At 63.0% G+C, this 17,696-nt stretch overlaps 6 protein-coding genes across 10 annotated transcripts in view; 1 reads left to right on the top strand and 5 right to left on the bottom strand.

Moving 5' to 3' along the window:
• Positions 1–16: 16 nt before the first annotated feature.
• ZPR1 (ZPR1 zinc finger) lies at positions 17–3,878 on the bottom strand. 2 transcript variants are annotated; one of them, XM_085081813.1, is made up of 14 exons: positions 3,518–3,878; positions 2,972–3,133; positions 2,751–2,841; positions 2,588–2,658; positions 2,289–2,375; positions 2,082–2,213; positions 1,951–2,004; positions 1,798–1,864; positions 1,511–1,581; positions 1,177–1,266; positions 963–1,073; positions 780–866; positions 617–682; positions 17–359 (listed from the first exon to the last, which is right to left on the bottom strand). In XM_085081813.1, exons 1-14 carry the CDS (start codon positions 3,662–3,664, stop codon positions 225–227), a joined length of 1,371 nt encoding a protein of 456 aa, XP_084937939.1. In that variant the 5' UTR covers positions 3,665–3,878; the 3' UTR covers positions 17–224. The 2 variants fall into 2 exon arrangements, with proteins under 2 accessions (XP_084937939.1, XP_084937940.1); XM_085081814.1 differs by having other exon boundaries at positions 2,091–2,213; positions 3,518–3,877.
• A 47-nt stretch (positions 3,879–3,925) lies between these two features.
• Positions 3,926–5,665, bottom strand: APOA5 (apolipoprotein A5). Its single transcript, XM_085081607.1, has 3 exons — positions 5,327–5,665; positions 5,144–5,252; positions 3,926–4,892 (listed from the first exon to the last, which is right to left on the bottom strand). Exons 1-3 carry the CDS (start codon positions 5,373–5,375, stop codon positions 3,926–3,928), a joined length of 1,125 nt encoding a protein of 374 aa, XP_084937733.1. The 5' UTR covers positions 5,376–5,665.
• Positions 5,666–6,835: 1,170 nt separating this feature from the next.
• On the bottom strand, positions 6,836–8,449 carry APOA4 (apolipoprotein A4). Its single transcript, XM_085081805.1, has 4 exons — positions 8,351–8,449; positions 8,173–8,239; positions 7,929–8,055; positions 6,836–7,822 (listed from the first exon to the last, which is right to left on the bottom strand). The coding sequence occupies exons 2-4, from the start codon at positions 8,219–8,221 to the stop codon at positions 6,895–6,897; spliced, it is 1,104 nt and encodes a 367-aa protein (XP_084937931.1). The 5' UTR covers positions 8,222–8,239; positions 8,351–8,449; the 3' UTR covers positions 6,836–6,894.
• Positions 8,450–9,513: 1,064 nt separating this feature from the next.
• APOC3 (apolipoprotein C3) lies at positions 9,514–10,213 on the top strand. Its single transcript, XM_085081807.1, has 3 exons — positions 9,514–9,665; positions 9,784–9,910; positions 10,022–10,213. Exons 1-3 carry the CDS (start codon positions 9,584–9,586, stop codon positions 10,116–10,118), a joined length of 306 nt encoding a protein of 101 aa, XP_084937933.1. The 5' UTR covers positions 9,514–9,583; the 3' UTR covers positions 10,119–10,213.
• Positions 10,214–10,566: 353 nt separating this feature from the next.
• APOA1 (apolipoprotein A1) lies at positions 10,567–12,171 on the bottom strand. The gene is made up of 4 exons (XM_085081808.1): positions 12,064–12,171; positions 11,865–11,920; positions 11,494–11,647; positions 10,567–11,406 (listed from the first exon to the last, which is right to left on the bottom strand). Exons 2-4 carry the CDS (start codon positions 11,905–11,907, stop codon positions 10,809–10,811), a joined length of 795 nt encoding a protein of 264 aa, XP_084937934.1. The 5' UTR covers positions 11,908–11,920; positions 12,064–12,171; the 3' UTR covers positions 10,567–10,808.
• A 1,113-nt stretch (positions 12,172–13,284) lies between these two features.
• Positions 13,285–17,696, bottom strand: part of SIK3 (SIK family kinase 3) — a 69,537-nt gene continuing 65,125 nt past the window's right edge. For all 4 annotated transcript variants that reach the window (XM_085081789.1, XM_085081791.1, XM_085081792.1 and 1 more), the window contains 4 exons: positions 16,314–16,477; positions 15,472–15,604; positions 15,220–15,387; positions 13,285–14,936 (listed from right to left, as the gene is read on the bottom strand). In XM_085081789.1, coding sequence (XP_084937915.1) covers positions 15,230–15,387; positions 15,472–15,604; positions 16,314–16,477 — 455 coding nt within the window. In that variant the 3' untranslated portion in view covers positions 13,285–14,936; positions 15,220–15,229. The remainder of the gene's footprint in view (positions 14,937–15,219; positions 15,388–15,471; positions 15,605–16,313; positions 16,478–17,696) is intronic.

Below are 17,696 nucleotides of genomic sequence, written 5' to 3'. Positions count from 1 at the left end.
AGCAGGAGCAGCGGGAGCGAATCCATCAACAGCTTTATTGGGGAGTCACCGCCATTCCCACCCCCCTGCCCCAACAATCAGCACTTCACACCACCGGGGACACCCAGCCCCGCTGCCTTCGGGTGGGAACAGCTCCCCAGGAAGGGGAGGAGAGTCCTGGCCGCACACAAGTCCTGGTCCCTGGAGCAGTTGGGGAAGGGGGTGGGAGGGCTGGGCTGTCCCCGCTACCGGCCCGAGGCCGCCTCTGGCTCGTAGCCCTCTGTTTTCATGTCGTTCAGGCCCAGCTCTTCATTCTGCTCAAAGGTGCGCTCGTAGCGCTGCACGCTCAGCTCCGGGTCCTCTTCTGGGGCATAGACGTTCTGCAGAGACAGAGAGAAACCTCCTGCACTCCTCTCTTCCCACAGGCTCAGGCACCAGCACAGGCTGTGATCCCTGAGCAGCACCCAAACAAGGGCACCACACAGCCACCAGTAGCTTCCCTTCCCTGGACAGAGCCTGCAGCAACCTGCTCACACCCAGAGCTCCAACACAAACCCTACTCCCAACACATTCCAGGGAACTGAATAAAATCCCCCAAATCGCTCAGGGAGCCCATCCCGAGGGCCCAAGGCTGTACCTGAAGGTAGCTGTTGCCTGCAGGGTCATCCATGATCAAGTGAGCCTCGGTCTTCCCATCTATGATCTGCAGGAACAGAGCAAACACAGCCAGTAAGGTTCTTCCCAATCCTTCAACACTTCAGGCACCAGTGCAGAGCATGGAAAATCCAGAGTAAACTCACCTCCTGCAGCTTCCCAATGAACTCCTGCAGCTTCCCCGTCCTGCTGGGTGTGGAGCTGTCTCCCAGAGTGAAGGGGTTCTTCTCCACCTGCAAGGGCAAGTGAGGCAGCCAGGCATCCCCAGCCAGCCCCAAGAGGGACAGGGAGGGGGCTGAGCAGCCCCAGGCTGGCACAGGGCCACTCACCAGGTCACGGATGTCCTTCAGCAGCCCCTCCACTGTGGTGAACTTCCCCCCAAGAGCTCCCATGCCCAGCTCGAACTCCAGCTCTGGGATCTCCACGCTGCATGTCTCGGACTGCAAAAGTGAGCACCCTGTGACCCCCATGGAAGGAGGGGTGAGCCCCCTTGGACTCCCCACACCCTCCACAGGCCAGGGCAGGTATCCCAGGGCACTGCACCTTCAGGAGATCCCTGGTCATGTCAGAAGGGTCTGTAATCCGGAGGGTGATCCTGGTGCCTTGCGGTTCGATGGCTCCTCCAGACTTCACCTGGGAACAGTGGGCAGTGAGCTCCACAATTCACTCACATCACACCACGATGCTTTAACAGGGCTTATCCCAGCAGCCCAGAGGTCACTCCAAACCTGGGACAGTGGCCTCACCACAGGATAAAGCACCTCCTGACAATGCCCCCAAATCCAGTTTCCTCCCAAACAGCCCCATCGGGAAGCAGAGCTCAGGGACAAAGGCACAAAACACCATTCCCTTCCCCACTGCCCTTTTTTCAGCTCACCTCATTGGTCCTGTGCCCACAGGAGTCGCAGTTGGTGGCCATGATAATAACCTCCTTGAAGTGTGGGATTTCTGAAGCACAGAGTCAAGGAAAACCTCAAAGCAAGCAGCCAAGGGATGGCAGGAGCCCACTGAGAGTTGTGAGCAGCCCCAAGACAGCTCTGCACCCCAACAGGCCCTACCTGTGAGAATTCAATCAGGCCTGTGGTGCAGCAGGGAGAGCCCAGGGCCATGCAGTACCCCTCACCCCAGTGCAGAGCCCAGCCCATGCCCACCCTTGAAGGATACGCACTAATTTCATGTTGGTGCTGGCTGGGGCGTTGCACTCAGGGCAGTTGGTGTTGAACTGCAGGACCTGGGGAAGGGAAAGGACAGTCAGAATGTCCCAGCCAGCCCGGGGCAGCTGTCCTGGGTGTCCCTCAGCACTGCAGCATCACCCACCTCGTCCCTCAGGTCCTCGGCAGCGTCTGGCGGCTTCGCATCCACCTCCTCTTCCTGCAAGGGAAGCATTAACTCCTGTTCTCTGGTTTTGGGTCTCCCAGGGGGCAAGGGATTGATCCCAAGGGTCTGACCCCAGTCACCTCCAGTCCCAGCATGGCAGATTGCTGGCGGCTCCTCCTGTAGTGGGTGACCACGAGAGCCTCGTCCCTCTGCGGCGCGTGGGGATTCTCCACAAAGCTGTTCCCAGAGGGATCATCGAGGATCTGCGGGAGAAGGGGGGCTGAGAGAGCTGTCCTGACCCCTTATCCAGCCAGGGCTGCCCTTCTGTGAGTACTCACAAAGGTGAAGGGGGAATTGACTTCTTTCAGCTGCCTCAGTTTACCGATGAACTCATCTATTTTTCTTGCCACCCCTGCGTCCGTTGCCTGGAAGAGGACATGGAATCACAGAATCGTTTAAAATGGAAAAGACCCCCAAGGCTGAACCTAGCTGCTCCAGGGGCAGCCCAGAGCTACTGAAAAAGGCAACCATGGCACAAAGCAGAGCCCCAGTGCTCTCCCTGTGACACCACCAGGCAGGGGATGGATGCTCCAAGCATTTGCCATCCCTGAGGAGCTTCCCCTCTGCAGACCCTTACCCTGCGGGTGGGCTGGTCCTGCTCCAGGCCTGCCACAGCTCTGTCAATGATCCCCTCGATGGTGGTGAGGACTTGGGAAGGGAAGAAAACAGAGGTGATGACCCCATTGACATATCCCAGAGGTACCTGGGAGCCTCCAGACAAAGTGCTCCCGTTTACCCACCTCCCTTCTGGCTGAAGGCAGGGATCTCAAAGTCCAGCTCTGGAATTCGAGCTGAGGCACAGTCGGTCTTCACCACCTCCCTGTTCATGTCCTGCACACACAGCCAGGGAGCAGCCTTAGGATCCCCAACAGATCCAGGGGCTCCCACACACTGGGATCACAGAGTGGTGTTGGCTCCAGCCCCCTTTCCATGGGGAACAGAGAGGGGAGGCCCTGCCCACCTGGCGGGAGGTGACGGCCAGGCTGTAGCGCACACCCTGCTCCTGGATCCTGCCCGCTGACTGGATCTCCGTGTTGGACCAGGAGCAGCTGTCGCAGGAGAAGGAGCTGACGATGATCTCTTTGAAGAAGGGGATCCTGGTGAGCAGGAGCCGCGTCACCCCCTGCGGCAGCGAGTGGCCTCGTGGGAACTCGAGTCCTGGGGACAATGGCCCCCAAGTACCCGATAGAACCTCCTGACACGGGCAGGTCCCTGCTCTGAACCCTGCCTGCCTTCCAAACCTCCTCTTAGCCCCTGTAACCCTCTCCTGACCCCACCAGTGCTCCCCACGCCAGGACCAGCTGTGGCCTCCGGCGGGTCCTTCCTCTCTCCTGCCCCTCATCGCCCTCCAGACCGTGCCCCGTGTGTGTCCCATAACCTCCCACCCGCCCTCCTTGCCCCACGCTGACCCCGCACACCCCTGTCCCGCTCTCCCCCCGGCCCCCGCAGGCCCCTGTGCCCCTCAGCCCAGCAGGACGCTGCCGCCCGGCCCCCCGGAGCCCCTCACGTTGCGGAAGCAATTCATGCACAGGGACTCGATCTCTGCCGGCTGCTGCTCGCCATCCTCGGCGCTGAGGGGCCGGAACAGGGACCCCCCGGGCAGGGCGCCCGGCCCCGGCCCTGCCACCGCCTCCGTGCCGCCCAGAGCCGACATGGTGGTGCGCGGCGCGGTACGGCACGGCACGGCACAGCACGGCACGGCACAGCACGGCACCGCACGGCACGGCACGGCACGGCACGGCGCGGCGCGGCACGGCACGGCACGGCGCGCGGCGATGACGCACGGGGCGCGTTCGGGGGGATGACGTGACACGCGATGGCGGCGCCTTTATTGGAGTTGATCCGCGGAGCCGCTCCGCCCGGCCCGGAGCGCCTCATCCCCCTCATCCCCGGAGCGCCTCATCCCCGGAGCGCCTCATCCCCCGAGCGCCTCATCCCCGGGCCGCTCCCCCCCGGGCCGCTCCCCCCCGGGCTCCTCCCCGCCCCGCTCGCCCAGGCTCAGCGCCAGGTCCCGCCACAGCGCGTCCAGCCGGGCGCGCAGGTCCTCCACGGGCGGCGGCGGCGTGTCCAGCGGCTCCTCGGGCGGCTCCGGGCGGGCGCTGAGCTTCAGCCGCATCTCCTCCGTCTCCTGGTCCAGCGCCCGGGTGAAGGCCTGGATCTGGGCGTACGTGTCCCGCCGGAACTCCTCGACGCGCCGCTGCACCTCCCGCGCCAGCGCCTCCCGGTAGCGGCCCGGGGCTGCCGCGCTGTCCCCGGGGCTGCCGCGGTACAGGCTGAGCTTCGCCTTCAGCTGCTCCAGGTTCTTCTGGATCTGCTGGTGCAGGTCCCGCGCGTTGCGCGTCAGCTTGGCGGACAGCTCCTGGATGTGCTGGTTGAGCTGCTCGGGGCTGGCGCGGGCGTGCGGGGCCACGCTGCGGTGCAGCTCCTGCACGTTGCGGTGGATCTCGGTCAGCAGCCGGTCCGTGTACGGGTGGAAGATGTCCTTCACCTGGTCCGTGTGGAAGGCGATCTTGTCGGCGTAGTGACCCATGAAGCGCTGGAGCTCGTCGGCGCCCTCCAGGATCTGTGCCGTCACCTCCCGGCTCGGCATCAGGTGCCGCCGGAGCTCCCGAGCCCGCAGGGACACCTCGTCCAGCAGCTCCTCCGTGAACGGCTGCAGCTGCTGCCGGAGCTCGTCCAGGTGCTTGCCGACCTGCTGGTGCACCTCGTCCACGTACGGGGACAGCTTCACCCGGAGGCTCTCCAGCTCCCTGCGGATGACCTTGCGCAGGCTGTCCGAGTCCTGGTAGAGCCGCGGCTGGATCCCCCTGTTGAGGGGCGACAGCTTCTCCAGGAAGTCCCCCACGTAGCTGACCCCATCCTGAATGCTTTCCTTCAGGTTCCTGCACGAGACAGTCGCCAACACCCCCAAGTGACCACAACACCCCCCAGTGACCACAACACCCCCAAGTGACCACAACACCCCCCAGTGACCACAACATCCCCGGTGACCACAACACCCCGAATAAAATCTGCCAACACCTGCCAGGGCCCTTCCCTTGAGTTTCTGTGTCCCCAGGGAAAGAAAGACAGGGCCCTGGGGATGCTGGTGTCCCCAGTACATCACCTGCGGACCCCGGAGCGTTATACTCACGTGATGTCCCTGCCCAGCTTGCTCTGGCCCTGCTCCAGGCTGTCCTTGTCACCCGTCAGCTGGCTGAGGTACTCCCAGAGGCCGCTCTGCGCCGGCTTGGCCAGGGACACTGCGGGTGGAGCAGAGGGTCTGTGGTGCTGCCCACCCAGCCCTGGGCCCCCGAGCCCCTGTGCCCACACCCACCTGGGCAGGTGGCCAGGAGGGAGAGGAGCAGCGCAGCCGTCAGCAGCATGGTCCGGCTGCAGGAGAGACAGGAGAGGAGCCGTCGGCTGCTCCGAGCGCCCGCAGGGGGGTGGTGCTTCTGCTGCACGCCCCCTCACTACTCCCTGCAAGGACCTCGCTCCTGGGGTCCCTCGTGACACCTGGGGTCCCCTTTGGCACCTGGAGCTCCCCTAAAAACGCCTGGTGTTCCCCATAACACCTACGGGTCCCTGACACACCTCAGGTCCCCTGAAGCCCTGCTGCTGCACACCTAAAATCACACCCAGCTCCTCCGGCTGCATAAACTTAAAGCCCCCTGCCCCTCACCTGGCTCTAGTCGCCTCCCGTGTCCCTCCCGTGTCCCTCCCGCCCGGAGCCGGCCGGTGGCCGCCCTTATATATGTCCGGGGGGAGGCCGAGGAGCGGGCGATAAGGCGGCTTTGGTACGGAAAGGCTTTTTGGACCTCACTCCGTGTAAACACTACGTGGAGGTTCGAGCACGTTCCGGGGAGGTGACCTGGGGGACGGTCACCTGACTGCCCGCTGCCCCCCGGGCTCGGGGGACAGGGCTGGCCCTGCCCCGCCGCCGATCTGTGCATCCCGGCGGGAATGCTGCATGGAGCTGCGGGGGCAGCAGGATGGGGATGCGGACAGGGGCTGCAGCTCCTCTCGGCATTCCCGGGATGCTGCGGGAGGGTGACCCGGCTCCGGCTGTGCCGGGGAGGCTGGGGTGAGCGGATAGGGAGCACATCTTCCCCTTCCTTGACTGCCCGCTCCCGCCGGACAGCCAGCCCGCCGTGCTTGGAGCCCTTTCCTTTGCGCGTTGGTTTTTACCGGGAATAAACCCGGACACCCCGGGGTGCGAAGTCCAGCGCTCCCGGGGTGAAACGCCGAGAAGTCGCCAGCGCTGCTCGGGCACCAAAGTCCGCGCGGCTCCCTCGCCTGTGCCGACATGTGAGGTCGCTCCAGGCAGCGCTGGCCGCGCTCCACCTCATCCCGTCCCGTCCCACCCCGGGCTCCTGCCAGCAGAGAGCCTCAGTCCCCTTTCCCTGATCCGCGGAGCTCCCTTCCCGCCCAAGCCCCACGGGGGACGAGGTGTCTGTCAGCCCCCACCGGTCCCCATCGCCCGTGGCAGCTGCTGCCACACCCCAGTGGGGATATTTGATATTTGGGATATTTGGGGATCCATCCCAGCGCTCTGCCTGTCTGGAGCCACCTGGGCGCTCTCCAGTTGCTGTGGCACCCCAGTGTGGTGAGGTGACATCGGGGTCCGTCCCCGTGCCGCCCCACGGGACCTCCTGGTTGCCACCATCTCCAGCCAGCACAGAGACCTCCCACCCACCTGGCCCGACCTCTGCTCCCTCTCCCTGGTGTTCTAGAACCCCAATTCGGGGCGATGCTCCTCTCTCAGAGCAGCTGAGGGTGCCCCAGGTATCCCACCCCGCGGCAGGACAGCAGGATGCTGTGAGAAGAAGGGACAAGGACCAGCACGTGCTTCACAAGATTTATTTCAGGAAAGCTTGGTGTGTGTGGATGGGCGGCCAGGGGGGCTCAGTTCTGCGGGGGTGGGACGGTGCTGAGGAAAGCAGCCACCTTCTCCCGCACCTCCTTCTCCAGCAGCTCCAGGTGATCCTCCACGCCGGCAGCGCCCGAGTCCAGCTTCCCGCGCATCTCCTCCAGCCGCTGCACCAGCTGCTTCCCCAAGGCCTCTCCGAAGGGAGCTGCCTGCTGCCGGAAGGCCTCCAGCGTCTGCCCCACTCGCTGGTCCAGCTGCTGGGCCAGGGGAGCCAGGCGCTGCCGCAGGCTCTCGGCATCTCCGCTCGCCGCCTCCCGCAGCTCCTGGGCCAGCGGGCTCAGCTGGGCACGCAGCTCCTCAGAGCTGGTGGCCAGGCGGGTGCGCAGCTCCTCGGCCGCCTTCTCCATCTGCAAGGTCAGGCTCTCCAGCTGCCGGTTGAGGCCGTCCTGCACCTCCTGGGCGTAGGGGCTGAGCCCACGCCGCAGCTCGGCCACGCTCTGCTCCACCTGCGCCTTCAGCTCGTCCGCCATGGGTGACAGCCGCTCCTTCAGGCTCTCCACGCCGCCGTCGATCTGTTGCTGCAGCCGGTCAGCGTAGGGACTGAGGGAGGCCTGGATGCTCTGGGCGTTGTCCTGCAGCCTCTCCCGCAGCTCGGCCGCGTAGGGCTCCAGTGCCCGCTGCAGCTCCCCGGCGCTGCGGTCCACCTGGGTGCGCAGCTCCTCGGCGTAGGGGCTCATCTTGGCCTGCAGCTGGCGGATGTTGGTGCCGATCTGCTGGTGCACCTCGTCCGCGAAGGGAGCCAGCTTGGCCTGCAGCTGCTGCAGCTCCTGCTGGATCTGCTCCTTCAGCCGCTGGGAATCCTGCGCCAGCCGCGCCTGCAGCTCCGTGGCAAAGGGCACCAGCCGCTCCTGCAGGTCCTCGGCGTAGGCGCTGACGGTCTGCAGATTGCTCTTCAGCAGGGTGCTGGGGAGAGGGGCAGGTCAGTGCTGAGTGACATCCCCAAGCCCTGCCCGGCACCCCCAGCTCCCCCTGAGCCCCCAGCGCCCCCCAGCACCGCAGGTTTGCTCACTTGAGCTGCTTGCTGATGTCCGACTGCTGCATCTGGTCCACTGTGTCCTTGGCATTGCTGCCCAGCTCCGTGAAGTACTTCCAGATCACGGTGGCCACCTCATCGGGGCTCACATCAGCCCGTGACCCTGCAAGGGGTGCTGGCATCAGCGCTGGCACAATCCCATTTCCCCAGGGACATCAGGTCCCCATCACTGCCCCAGGGCAGTGCCCTGCTGGCACCAGGGACCCTCTCATCACCTCACCTGAGATCGCAAGGAGAACCAGGACAAGGGTGGCTGCCTTGGGCGCCATCCTGAGTGCTGAGGACTCCTGTGGGAGCAGAGAGAGGAGGTGAAGGGAGCCCCAAGGACCAGCAGCCCTCCAGCCCCTCAGCAGAGGCAGTGGAGCCCCTGGCTCTCTCCAGCCCTCACAGCTGCTCACCTGTGCTGCCACGGCTGTGGTTCCTGTGGAGCCTGAGGTTCCCAGCACTATTTATGCAGCCTGAACGCCCCTGCAGCTTCCACGCCGGCTGTGACACAGCAAGGGCTTGGACTTTAGCACGGTCACAACGTGGAAGTGCCTGACGTGTGCGCAGGCCTGACATCACCCACAGCCCCGCCAGTCCCAGCAGGGTGACAGGGTGGGGCAGACAGGAGATGGGGGTCGCAGGGCACACTGAGCCCCTCCTGGGAACAGAGACCCTGGGCTCAGGGGACACCCCACTGCTCTGTGGGATGCAGCAATGGCCCTGTCAGTGCAGTACCTGCGATGTGTGGTGGTGGGATAGGTGGCAGTGGGTCAGGACACGGGACCTGGCAATGCTGCAGGGACCCCCCAGCTCTGCTGCCAGCTGTGCAGTGCCTGGGCTGGGCAATGGGGCAGGACACAGGCTCAGGGGGATGCTGTGGTGGAGCTCGGGGGCACACGAGGCTGTTAGAAGCAGGATGACATCGTTCCTTCCCAGTCCAGGCTCCTGGAGGAAGCCCTGCCACAGGAAGAGGCGAGCATCCTGCAGGACACTGCGGCCACAGGGTGCTGGCGTGCCCGGGAATGGAGCTGGGAGCCGTGCGTGTCCCTGGCCGTGCGCACCGGGCTCTCGGAGCACGCCTGGGATGGCAGCCCCCGCTTCAGCCCACCCGCGCCCCGGGGACAGCGGAGCAGCGGCGATGTGTCACAGCGGGCAAAAAGGCGCAGGGGACAGGGGCAGGGACCAGCCAGGTAGCGGCAGTGACAAGTCCCAAGAGCCTCGCGGTGCCCGAGGGCGTCGTGCCCGGCGACAGGGCCGCTGGATGTCACCCTTGTGCCGTGTGTGCCCATGGCCCCGGGGCTGTCCCCTGCCGCGGGCAGCGGGCTGGCTGCGCACACGCGTGTGCACACGCACACATGTGTACAGGCTCTGTGCACACACACAGACGCGGCCCCCAGCAGGCTCCATCCCCGCGGGATTTCCCAACTCCTGGCTGCACGCAGCCCCCCTGCACCCCCCCGCGCCCTGCCCTGACCTTTGCACAAATCCCCCAGGGCGGCCGTGGGGAGAGTATAAAGAGAGAGCCCAGGGCTGTCCCCGCGTCACAGAGCCCGGCACAGGTGAGTGGGGACATCCCTGCTGAGGGTCGTGCTGGGAAGGGGGCGGCGTCGGGGTCGAGACCCCCGCGGCCCCCTGCTGCCCCCAGCATGTGCTCTGCTCTCTCCCCAGCCATGAAGCCGTCGCTGCTGTTCCTGCTCGCCTGCACGGCCGTCCTGGCGGTGGGAGCAAGTAAGGGACAGGGGGCTGCGCAGGAGGAGGGGCTGGGGGCTCAGGGTGCTGGGGACACGCCCGGGGGGCACAGCCCTGGGGCTGCGTTCCCCCAGTCCCACCAGTCCCGTGCTTGCAGGGGCTGACACGCCTTCGGAGCCGAAGGCGCTGGTGCAGAAGGTGCAGGAGCTGGCCCAGAAAGCCGCCGACATGGCCAAGGAGGCCTTCAGCAGGGTGCGGGAGTCGGATGCGGCGCAGCAGGCCAGGTGCCCCCGAACCCCGCCAGCCCAGGCCCCTGTCCCTGTCCCTGTCCCTGTCCCCCGGGGGCAGCCCGGCCAGGGCCCCGTGCTGACCCCCTGCCCTCCCTCCCCGCGCAGGCAGTGGCTGTCGGAGAACGCGGAGCTGGCGAAGCAGCGGCTGGTGTGGCTCAAGGAGCAGCTGGCGGAGCTCTGGAAGAAGAAGCCGGCAGCGTAGCTCCGTCTGGGGCTGCCCGGGGGCTGTCGGGGTTGGGGTCCCCGCGGCTCCCACCCGCTGTCGTGGTGCTCTCAATAAAGCGGGGCTGAAACAGACGCTGTGGTGGCATCACTGGGGGCTGGCAAGGAGGAGTGTCACCCGCAGGGAGAGGGAGGGCTGGGACAGACACCAGCACTGGGGTACACACCCATTTCGGGGTGCCCAGGGTGGCAGGAGCTGGGTGCTGCTTCCAAGAGCTCCTGCAGATCCAGTCCCACCACCCTCCAGTGCCCTGTGTGGGGCCAAACCCTGCTGGACCTCGGGCAGAGCCGGGCTCAGTGCAGGGCGAGCCCAGAGCACCCCTCACCAGCTCCCTGTCCCCCCAGTCCCTGTGGATGCCCCAGAACCCCCCGCTCAGAGCACCCCTTGCCCTCTCCAGCATCCACTGCAAAGACTGAGCGAGCTCCAATAACTTAAGTCACGTTTATTTGACAAAAGGGAGGCAAAGCTGAGAGCGACGCCGGGTCGGGGAGGGAATTCTAGGGGAGGAGGGGGTCCCCGGAGAGGACACCCTAGGGCTGGGCTGGCCCGGGGCTCCTGCAGCCTGTCCCCAGAGCCCCCTGAGGAGAAGCCCCCGGGGCAGGGCAGGGAGCGCCCGGGGCGGCTGCGGAGCGGGGCTGGGGTCAGTCCCTGGCCGCGCCGGCCGGCGGCTCAGGCCATGCTCTTCTGGAGGTCCTCCAGGAGGCTGAGGAAACGGGCCTTGAGGGTCTCGGTGTAGGGGGTGACGCGCTCCTTGAAGTCCTGAATCAGGGGTGTCATCTTCTCACGCAGGCTGCCGAGCTGCTCCACCACCTTGGCCTGGTATTCGGCGGCCTGGGGGATGCCCTTCTCCCGGATCTCCTCCAGCTTCTGGCTCAGCTTCTGCCGCAGCTCATCGCTGAAGGGAGCCACGTTCTTGCGCAGCTCCTCGACGTGCCCGCGCAGGCGGTCCCGCGCCTCCTCGGCCACCGGGGTCAGCTTCTGCTGCAGCAGCTCCACCTTCTGCTTGCTCAGCTCCTTCAGCTCCTGGGCGAGGGGTGCCAGCCGCTGGCGGTACTGCTCCAGATCCTCCGTCCACTTGGCAGAGAACTGGTCCAGGAAGGGCTTGATCTTCTCCTTCACCTCCTCCAGGTCCTTGGTCAGCTCCTTGCGCAGGGACTCGGTGTCTTTCAGCCACATCTCCCGCACCTCTTTGTAGTAGGGGGCAACATCCTCTCTCAGCTTGGCGGCGGCTGCGCCCAGCGTGTCCAGGTTCTCGGCCAGCTTCAGGCTGCGGGAACGGAGGGAGGTCACACACGGCTTCGGGGGTCCCCCCGCCAGCCCCCCGCCAGCCCCCCGCCACACACCCGCCACTTACTCCAGCTGTTTGCCCACGGTGGAGGCCTCGAACTGGGAAATGGCTTCCTTGCCGCTGGCCTTCACAGTCTCCAGGTACACATCGAGCATGTCCTTGAGGCGATCCAGGGGGGCCTGGGGGTCATCGTGCTGCCAGAAGGCGCGGGCTTGGATGCCTGTGGAGAGAGCCGGGTGCGCTCAGGACACACCGCCCGGGGACGGCTCCAGCCCTGCCGGGGACCTGCCCGGCTCGGGAGGGGACCAGGGAGCGCCTTGGCTGCAGCCCGACTTGCAAAGCGCTTCGGAAAGCAGCGGCTTCCAGCAGCGCTCGGGTCGGGCTCAGCCAACCCATCCCTCCATCACGCAGGGATCCGCAGTCCCGTCCGGACCTACCCGTCAGGCAGAGCAGGGCGAGGGTCAACACCACGGCTCTCATCTTCGCGCTGGACCTGCGGGCAGAGCAAGAGAGTTGGGCGCGGGGAGCCCCGGCGGAGGCTGAGCCCCCAGCCCGCCCGAGGGTCCCGCCGGGGAGGGACAGCTCCGTCCCTGCGGCACCGCGGCTCCTGCAGATGGGAGCAGCCCGGGCTCTTACCAGCTCTCTCTGCCGCTGCTGCTCGTCCCGTGTGAGAGGCCGGGGCTCCGCCGCCGCTATTTATGCCGGAGGGGCAGTTCCGCGGAGATAAGCCAGCGCGGCGGCCCAAGAACGCGCTCCCGGCGGGCGATGTGGCGCGCAGGGTTCAAGGATCGCGCAGCACCGGCCGAGGAGCGAGGGCTTGGCAGGGGCGGCGAGCAAACAGGAGCTCCCCGCGGGACGCGCCTCGCCGGCCAAGGAGCTGTTTACGCTCCCGGTGACCCAGATTCCCGCTGGCCCTGCGGCCTTGCCGGGGCCCCTCGCAGCCCCCAGGGATTGGCCGCCGGCCCGGGGACAAGGTTTATTCCCGCAGGGATTTGGCCTGCCGTACCCGGACCCCTCGCCTCGGCCGCGGGTCTGTGCCCCGTCCTTCACCGGGCCGCTCACGTCACCCCCTTTTCCCGCTGTGTCCCCAGCGCTGAGGTCCCGGGAGCGATGCCCCTGCCCGCCCACGCCAGCCCTCGCTGGGCAAAAGGAAGGCTCAGCTCAGAGCGGGCACCAGCACTGGCATGGGCACCCCAAAGCCCCCTCATCCCGAGCCTACCCCAGGGGCTTCCCTGTCCCATTGCCACCAGTCCAGGGATCCACAGGAATCAGCACGGGCTGAGCCCTGAGTCTGTCCAGAGGGGACAGGGAGAGTGGCCATGTCCCAGTCAGGGCTGCAGGGAGTGTGCAGGGCTGGCAATGCCATGGGGAGCTGCTACGGAGGAGCGATGCTCCTGTTTCTGAGCAGCACCAGCTCCCCGCAGCCCTGGCCTGGGGCAGCTCGCTGGGCACCTCATGGGCATCACACAGGTACTGCCACCCCATGCCCTGCAGGGTGCTGCAGGCACAGGACAGCTCCCTGCACCTCCCGGGCTCTACAGCTTGCTTTCAGCTGGGAAAGCCCAGTGCAGCAGATGCCTGGGCAGGGTTTGATCCGCAGCACATTTCCCCACACCTGCAGCATCTGCAGGGCGAGTTGGGCTCTGCTGGGCTCTGGCTGCAGGGGGGCTGCGAGTGCTGTGGGGCTTTGGGAAATCCAACCGGGGGGCTGCAAGTGCCAGGGGGACTTTGGGAAACCCAGTCAGGGAGGGCTGCTGGAGCCCGGGGGAAGTGACAGCCCCAGGGACGGACTGGGGACACGGCAGCTGCCGCCCCTTGAGCTTTGGCATTGAGCAACAAGGCAAACAAGAGCCTAGGGAAGATCATAATCATGGTTTTATTTGTTATGATCCCACTGTCCAACTAATTGACTAGTTGCAAGTGACCCACGAAAAAATGGACTGAAGATTTACTGAAACGTTTCTTTTCTTTTTTCCTGTTCGTTTTGTTTTAGTCCAACATAAATGAGGAAGAAAAAAAAATACTTCTGACATTTCCAAAAAACAGAAATAATAGCAAAGTATATTAATATACATTCAACATATACTGCGCGTATTGATTACTACAATACAAAGCCATGATAAAAAAAGTGTGATACTGCGGATGGCACGGTGATTGCAGCCCTGCAGGGCGGCTGCTGCTGGGGGGAACCCGGCTACTCTCCCAGGATACAGTGTCATGTAAACAAAAGGAAAACGAACCAAAGGGACAGAGCAAAAGGCTTCCCGTGTTTCCCACCCTTCCCGCTCGATCTGCAGGTGCTGGGTGAGGGGCTGAGCACACGGCTGGGCTGTGGAGCTTCCTTCCCTCCTCTCTGATTTTCGGGATCACAGAGGCGTTAGCATTGTTCTCCCGGAGAAGGGGAGGCCGGGAAGAGGCACAGGGTAAGGATAGCAAAGTCACCTCTGCCGTGCTGGTTTCACACTTCCTTCTGTGCAAAGTCAGGAGGGCTGGGTCGATGTTTCCTTTAGTTTTAAAAAATATTCCAGAAAAATGTCAGTAAGAAGGATCTGAGCTGGAGCTTGTCAAATCCCAAAGGCAAGGGTGACACCACGTGCTCCTGAGCCCCACGGGCGGGGGGACTTCCCGCTCTATCCACCACAGAAAGGATGGAAAAGGGACAAAGAAGAGACCTCTGCACATCCCAACTGTATAAGGAGAATTACCACTGTCGCCACTGGCACGAGAGAAAACCAGTCACAAGTACAATGTCATTAAAAGAAATAAAATACTTTGAACAAAAGGTGCAAGTCACAATTCTTATAGAACAGAATCTAGTTAAAAATTTCTCTCAAACAGAAATTCCTTTTGCCTTTTATTAATAACAATAATAATAAAACAACATTTACCAAAAAAAAAAAAACAATTCCTACGTGATCAGGAGGAAAAGCGAAGGAAACAAAGAAAAATCCATCTGCCCTACATTAGCCAGGAAAAGAAAAAACCCCAAGTCGTGGCAGATTTGGAAAGAAAAGGGAGGGCAGGGCAGGGGTGATCCTGTCAGCACCCCAACACACGAGAGGGAACAGAGCAGACAGAGGTGAGACAAGAAGTGGATTGCACCAGGGTGGGGAGAGCCCCCGCCAGCGCTGCCAGGCCTGGATCCCCCCAGTGCAGCAGGACAGAGTGGAAGAAGAGCGTGGCCTCCATCCAGGAGTGGCTCCAGTCCCCGTGGAGCTGCTCAGGACAGGCTCCAGGGAGGCTCAGCCTGGGCAGGACCAGCCCCCAGAGCAGCCCCGTGCTGAGGCTGATCCTCCACCTCAGGCTCAGGGCTCTGGGTGCAGCTGGACTTACAGGCAAGTGTGGCAGAAATTAAAGAACCCAAAGGAACAACACACTGGATGAAGTGAGGATGAGGAAAGGGGCCATGGTATTCCAGTTAGTCAGAAATACTACGGCAATTTGGCGCAATGCTGCTAGATACTGTTGGTTTAAAATGGACCTTTTCATTTCAAAGCTGTACACAAACCCTGCAAGAGAGAGAGAAACACAGACGTCAGGAGAAACCAGAATGGCACATCTCCTCCCACAGCCCCCCAGCATTCCCAGGCCATTCCTGGACACCCTGCCATGCAGAGGGGTCTGGAGAGCAGCACAAGCCTAGATGGAGGGATGCTGTCCCTGGGCAAATGGGGGGACAGCAAACAGCCCCAACCCCAGCACTGGAGCAATGAGCAGGGAAGGTGACCCATGGAAGTGAGGCCATGGAGGCAGCCCCAGGTGTGGTGTGGACAAGGACACATGGATACTCACTCCCTCCTGGTTACACCCCTGCCTGCTCCATCCCAAAGGGCACCTCCGGGTGCTTGTAGCTCAGCAGGACGTCTGTGATACACGTCGAGGGGTAGCAGGAGGTGTTGAGGTGCTGGCTGCCATCGCCCAGGTTCGGGTGCTCTTGACCTTCCAAACTCTCCCCACATTCTGTGAGGACAAAGAGGAGCCTTAGCAATGCAGCCCCAAGGAGCTGCCCTCATCCCCCTGTGCCACACGCAGCCCCAGGCTCACCCTCGCCGTCCCTGTCGCGCAGCTGCTGACTGGCCATCAGCGACGACTGGCTGAGCACGGCGTCCGACATCCGAGCAGAGCTGAGTGCTTTTCCTGCCATCAAACTCATCCCAGGCAAGTTATCCAGCTGCACCTGTGCAGACAGCAGGGCAAACATCAAGGGGAGCTTGGTAGAGTATCCTGCTGTTTCCCCTCTGCCCAGGGAGCTTCTGCAAACCTTCAGTGAGGGTTTGGAAGGACCAGAACTGGGCAGCAAGCACAGCTTGGATGCTGTGTGACCCCTCAACAGGAAAATTAACTGAACAGTCCAAATCTGTCTGAACTAAGAGAATCACAGCATAGGTTGGAAGGGAGCTCTAGAGATCATCCAGTCCAAATCCCTGCCAAGGCAGAGGCACCTGGGACAGGTGACAGAACATGTCCAGGTGGGTTTGGAATGTCTCCAGAGACGGAGACTCCATGGCCTCCCTGGACAGCTGTTCCAGTGCTCTGCCACCCTCCATGGGAAAAAGTTCTTCCTCATGTTGAGGTGGAACTTGTTGTGTTTTAATTTCTGGCCATTGCTCCTCATCCTGTCACTGGGCACCACTGAACCAGTGACATTCTCATCTACAGTAGAAGGGAGCTGTAGCAAAGAACACACCAAGATTCTGGCAGGACAGATCCCAGCATCCCAAAGCCCACAGGGAGCATGGCATTGAGCTCTGGGCTACCATGACCAGCTCCTTCACAGCCCCACAGGACCCACAGCTGGGCTGGCTGTGTCTGCAGAGCCCTGTGTGGCCAGAGCCAGGCAGGCCAGGCTGTTTGAGTGGAAGGACCAGGGAGGCAAAGGCACCTACGTAGGCATCATCGCTGTTCTGGATGGTGTGATGTCTCTGCAGGGTGCGGGGCCGGGGGTGCTCGCTGGCCGAGGGGCGCACGGGGTAGCCCAGGTCGTTGTGGTCAGGCACCTGCATGGCTTGGCCGGGGGAGCTCCTGTCCATGCAGTTCCCTACGATGGACTCTTGAAAACCAGACAGGACAGAAAAATGACAGGTTAGTACAAGGAACCTGCAGCTCCCAGCCACGTGTGCCACTGCAGACTGAGATGGGATGGCACACACAAATGCTCCTCGAGGGCAGAGTAAGGACAGAACCAGCTGCTCTGGTGGGAGTGGTGCAGCTCCAGAGCCCCCAGTTACACTCAGGCAGGCTTCTCCCTCCAGCATTAAGATCCCAAAAGATGCCAGTTCTAACTGCCTCCCATCAGGTCTACAAGAGCAGCCTAAAGCTGGTGGGACAGGAACACAGGACCCTTTCCCACTTCTGCCTTCCCCTCGAGCCTGAGCTCGACCCCCACCCTGCCCATATCGTTACACAAGAGCTTGGGGAGCCTCTATAACACGGGATGTTCCAGCAGGGCCCCTTGGCAATTGTAAGCAACATAATCCTGCTGGAAGAGCTGGCCAGGATGTTCACTTTTATCAGATGACTTCTCCCTGCCCTCCCACAATCTGGCTGCAGGAGCACACGAGTGTTCTGCCTGGCAAAGTCCATCTGCGCTGCAAGCTCTTGTGACTGGGGGCAAAGGCCACATTCCTATCAGGCAAAGCCTCTCGTCATCAAGTACAAGATGTTTTGGATAAAGTCCTGAGCCATGGAGGAGCCTGTCATCAGGGCTGAGCTCGAGGAGCAGGGACCCTGCTGAGCACAAACACCCGATGTAGCTTTGAGCACTGGGGAGCAGCCCTGAGGTGACACAGCTGCAGGTACATCCCTCAGAAAGCCAGAGCTTTCCCAGGGCTTTGGCCAGTGGGAAGGGATGTCCTGCTGTGCTGGGACACTGCACGGCCCAGCTGGCACTGCAACTGCCACTAAACTCCTCCCCAAAGAGATCTCAGAATCCTAGAAGCTCCCAAGTTGGAAGGGACCCACAAAGATCACTAACATCCAACTCCCGGCTCTGCACAGGGCATTCCCAAAATCTGTCCATAAATTTAGCAGGATCCAAGTGACATCCCATCCCATGTGGTCCCCATGCTGCTCCCAGGCAGGTGAGCATGGACAGCACAGCTAGCACACTGCTGCCCATGCCCTTCCTCCACCAGGACTGTGGCATTCCTGCCGGAGCCCTGTCCCAGGGCAGTCAGAAACAGCCTCCCCCTTGCTTTGCACAACCGTGGGGTTACATGCGGTTAACAGTCAGCTTTCCCGGAAAAGCAAGAAGGAAAACATGAGGTAAC

The sequence above is a fragment of the Lichenostomus cassidix genome, chromosome 24 (genome assembly GCF_008360975.1).
Source record: "Lichenostomus cassidix isolate B80296 chromosome 24, HeHo_3.0, whole genome shotgun sequence".
In the NCBI taxonomy this organism is placed as follows: Eukaryota; Metazoa; Chordata; class Aves; order Passeriformes; family Meliphagidae; genus Lichenostomus; species Lichenostomus cassidix.
This window is presented reverse-complemented; position numbering and strand designations above follow the sequence as displayed.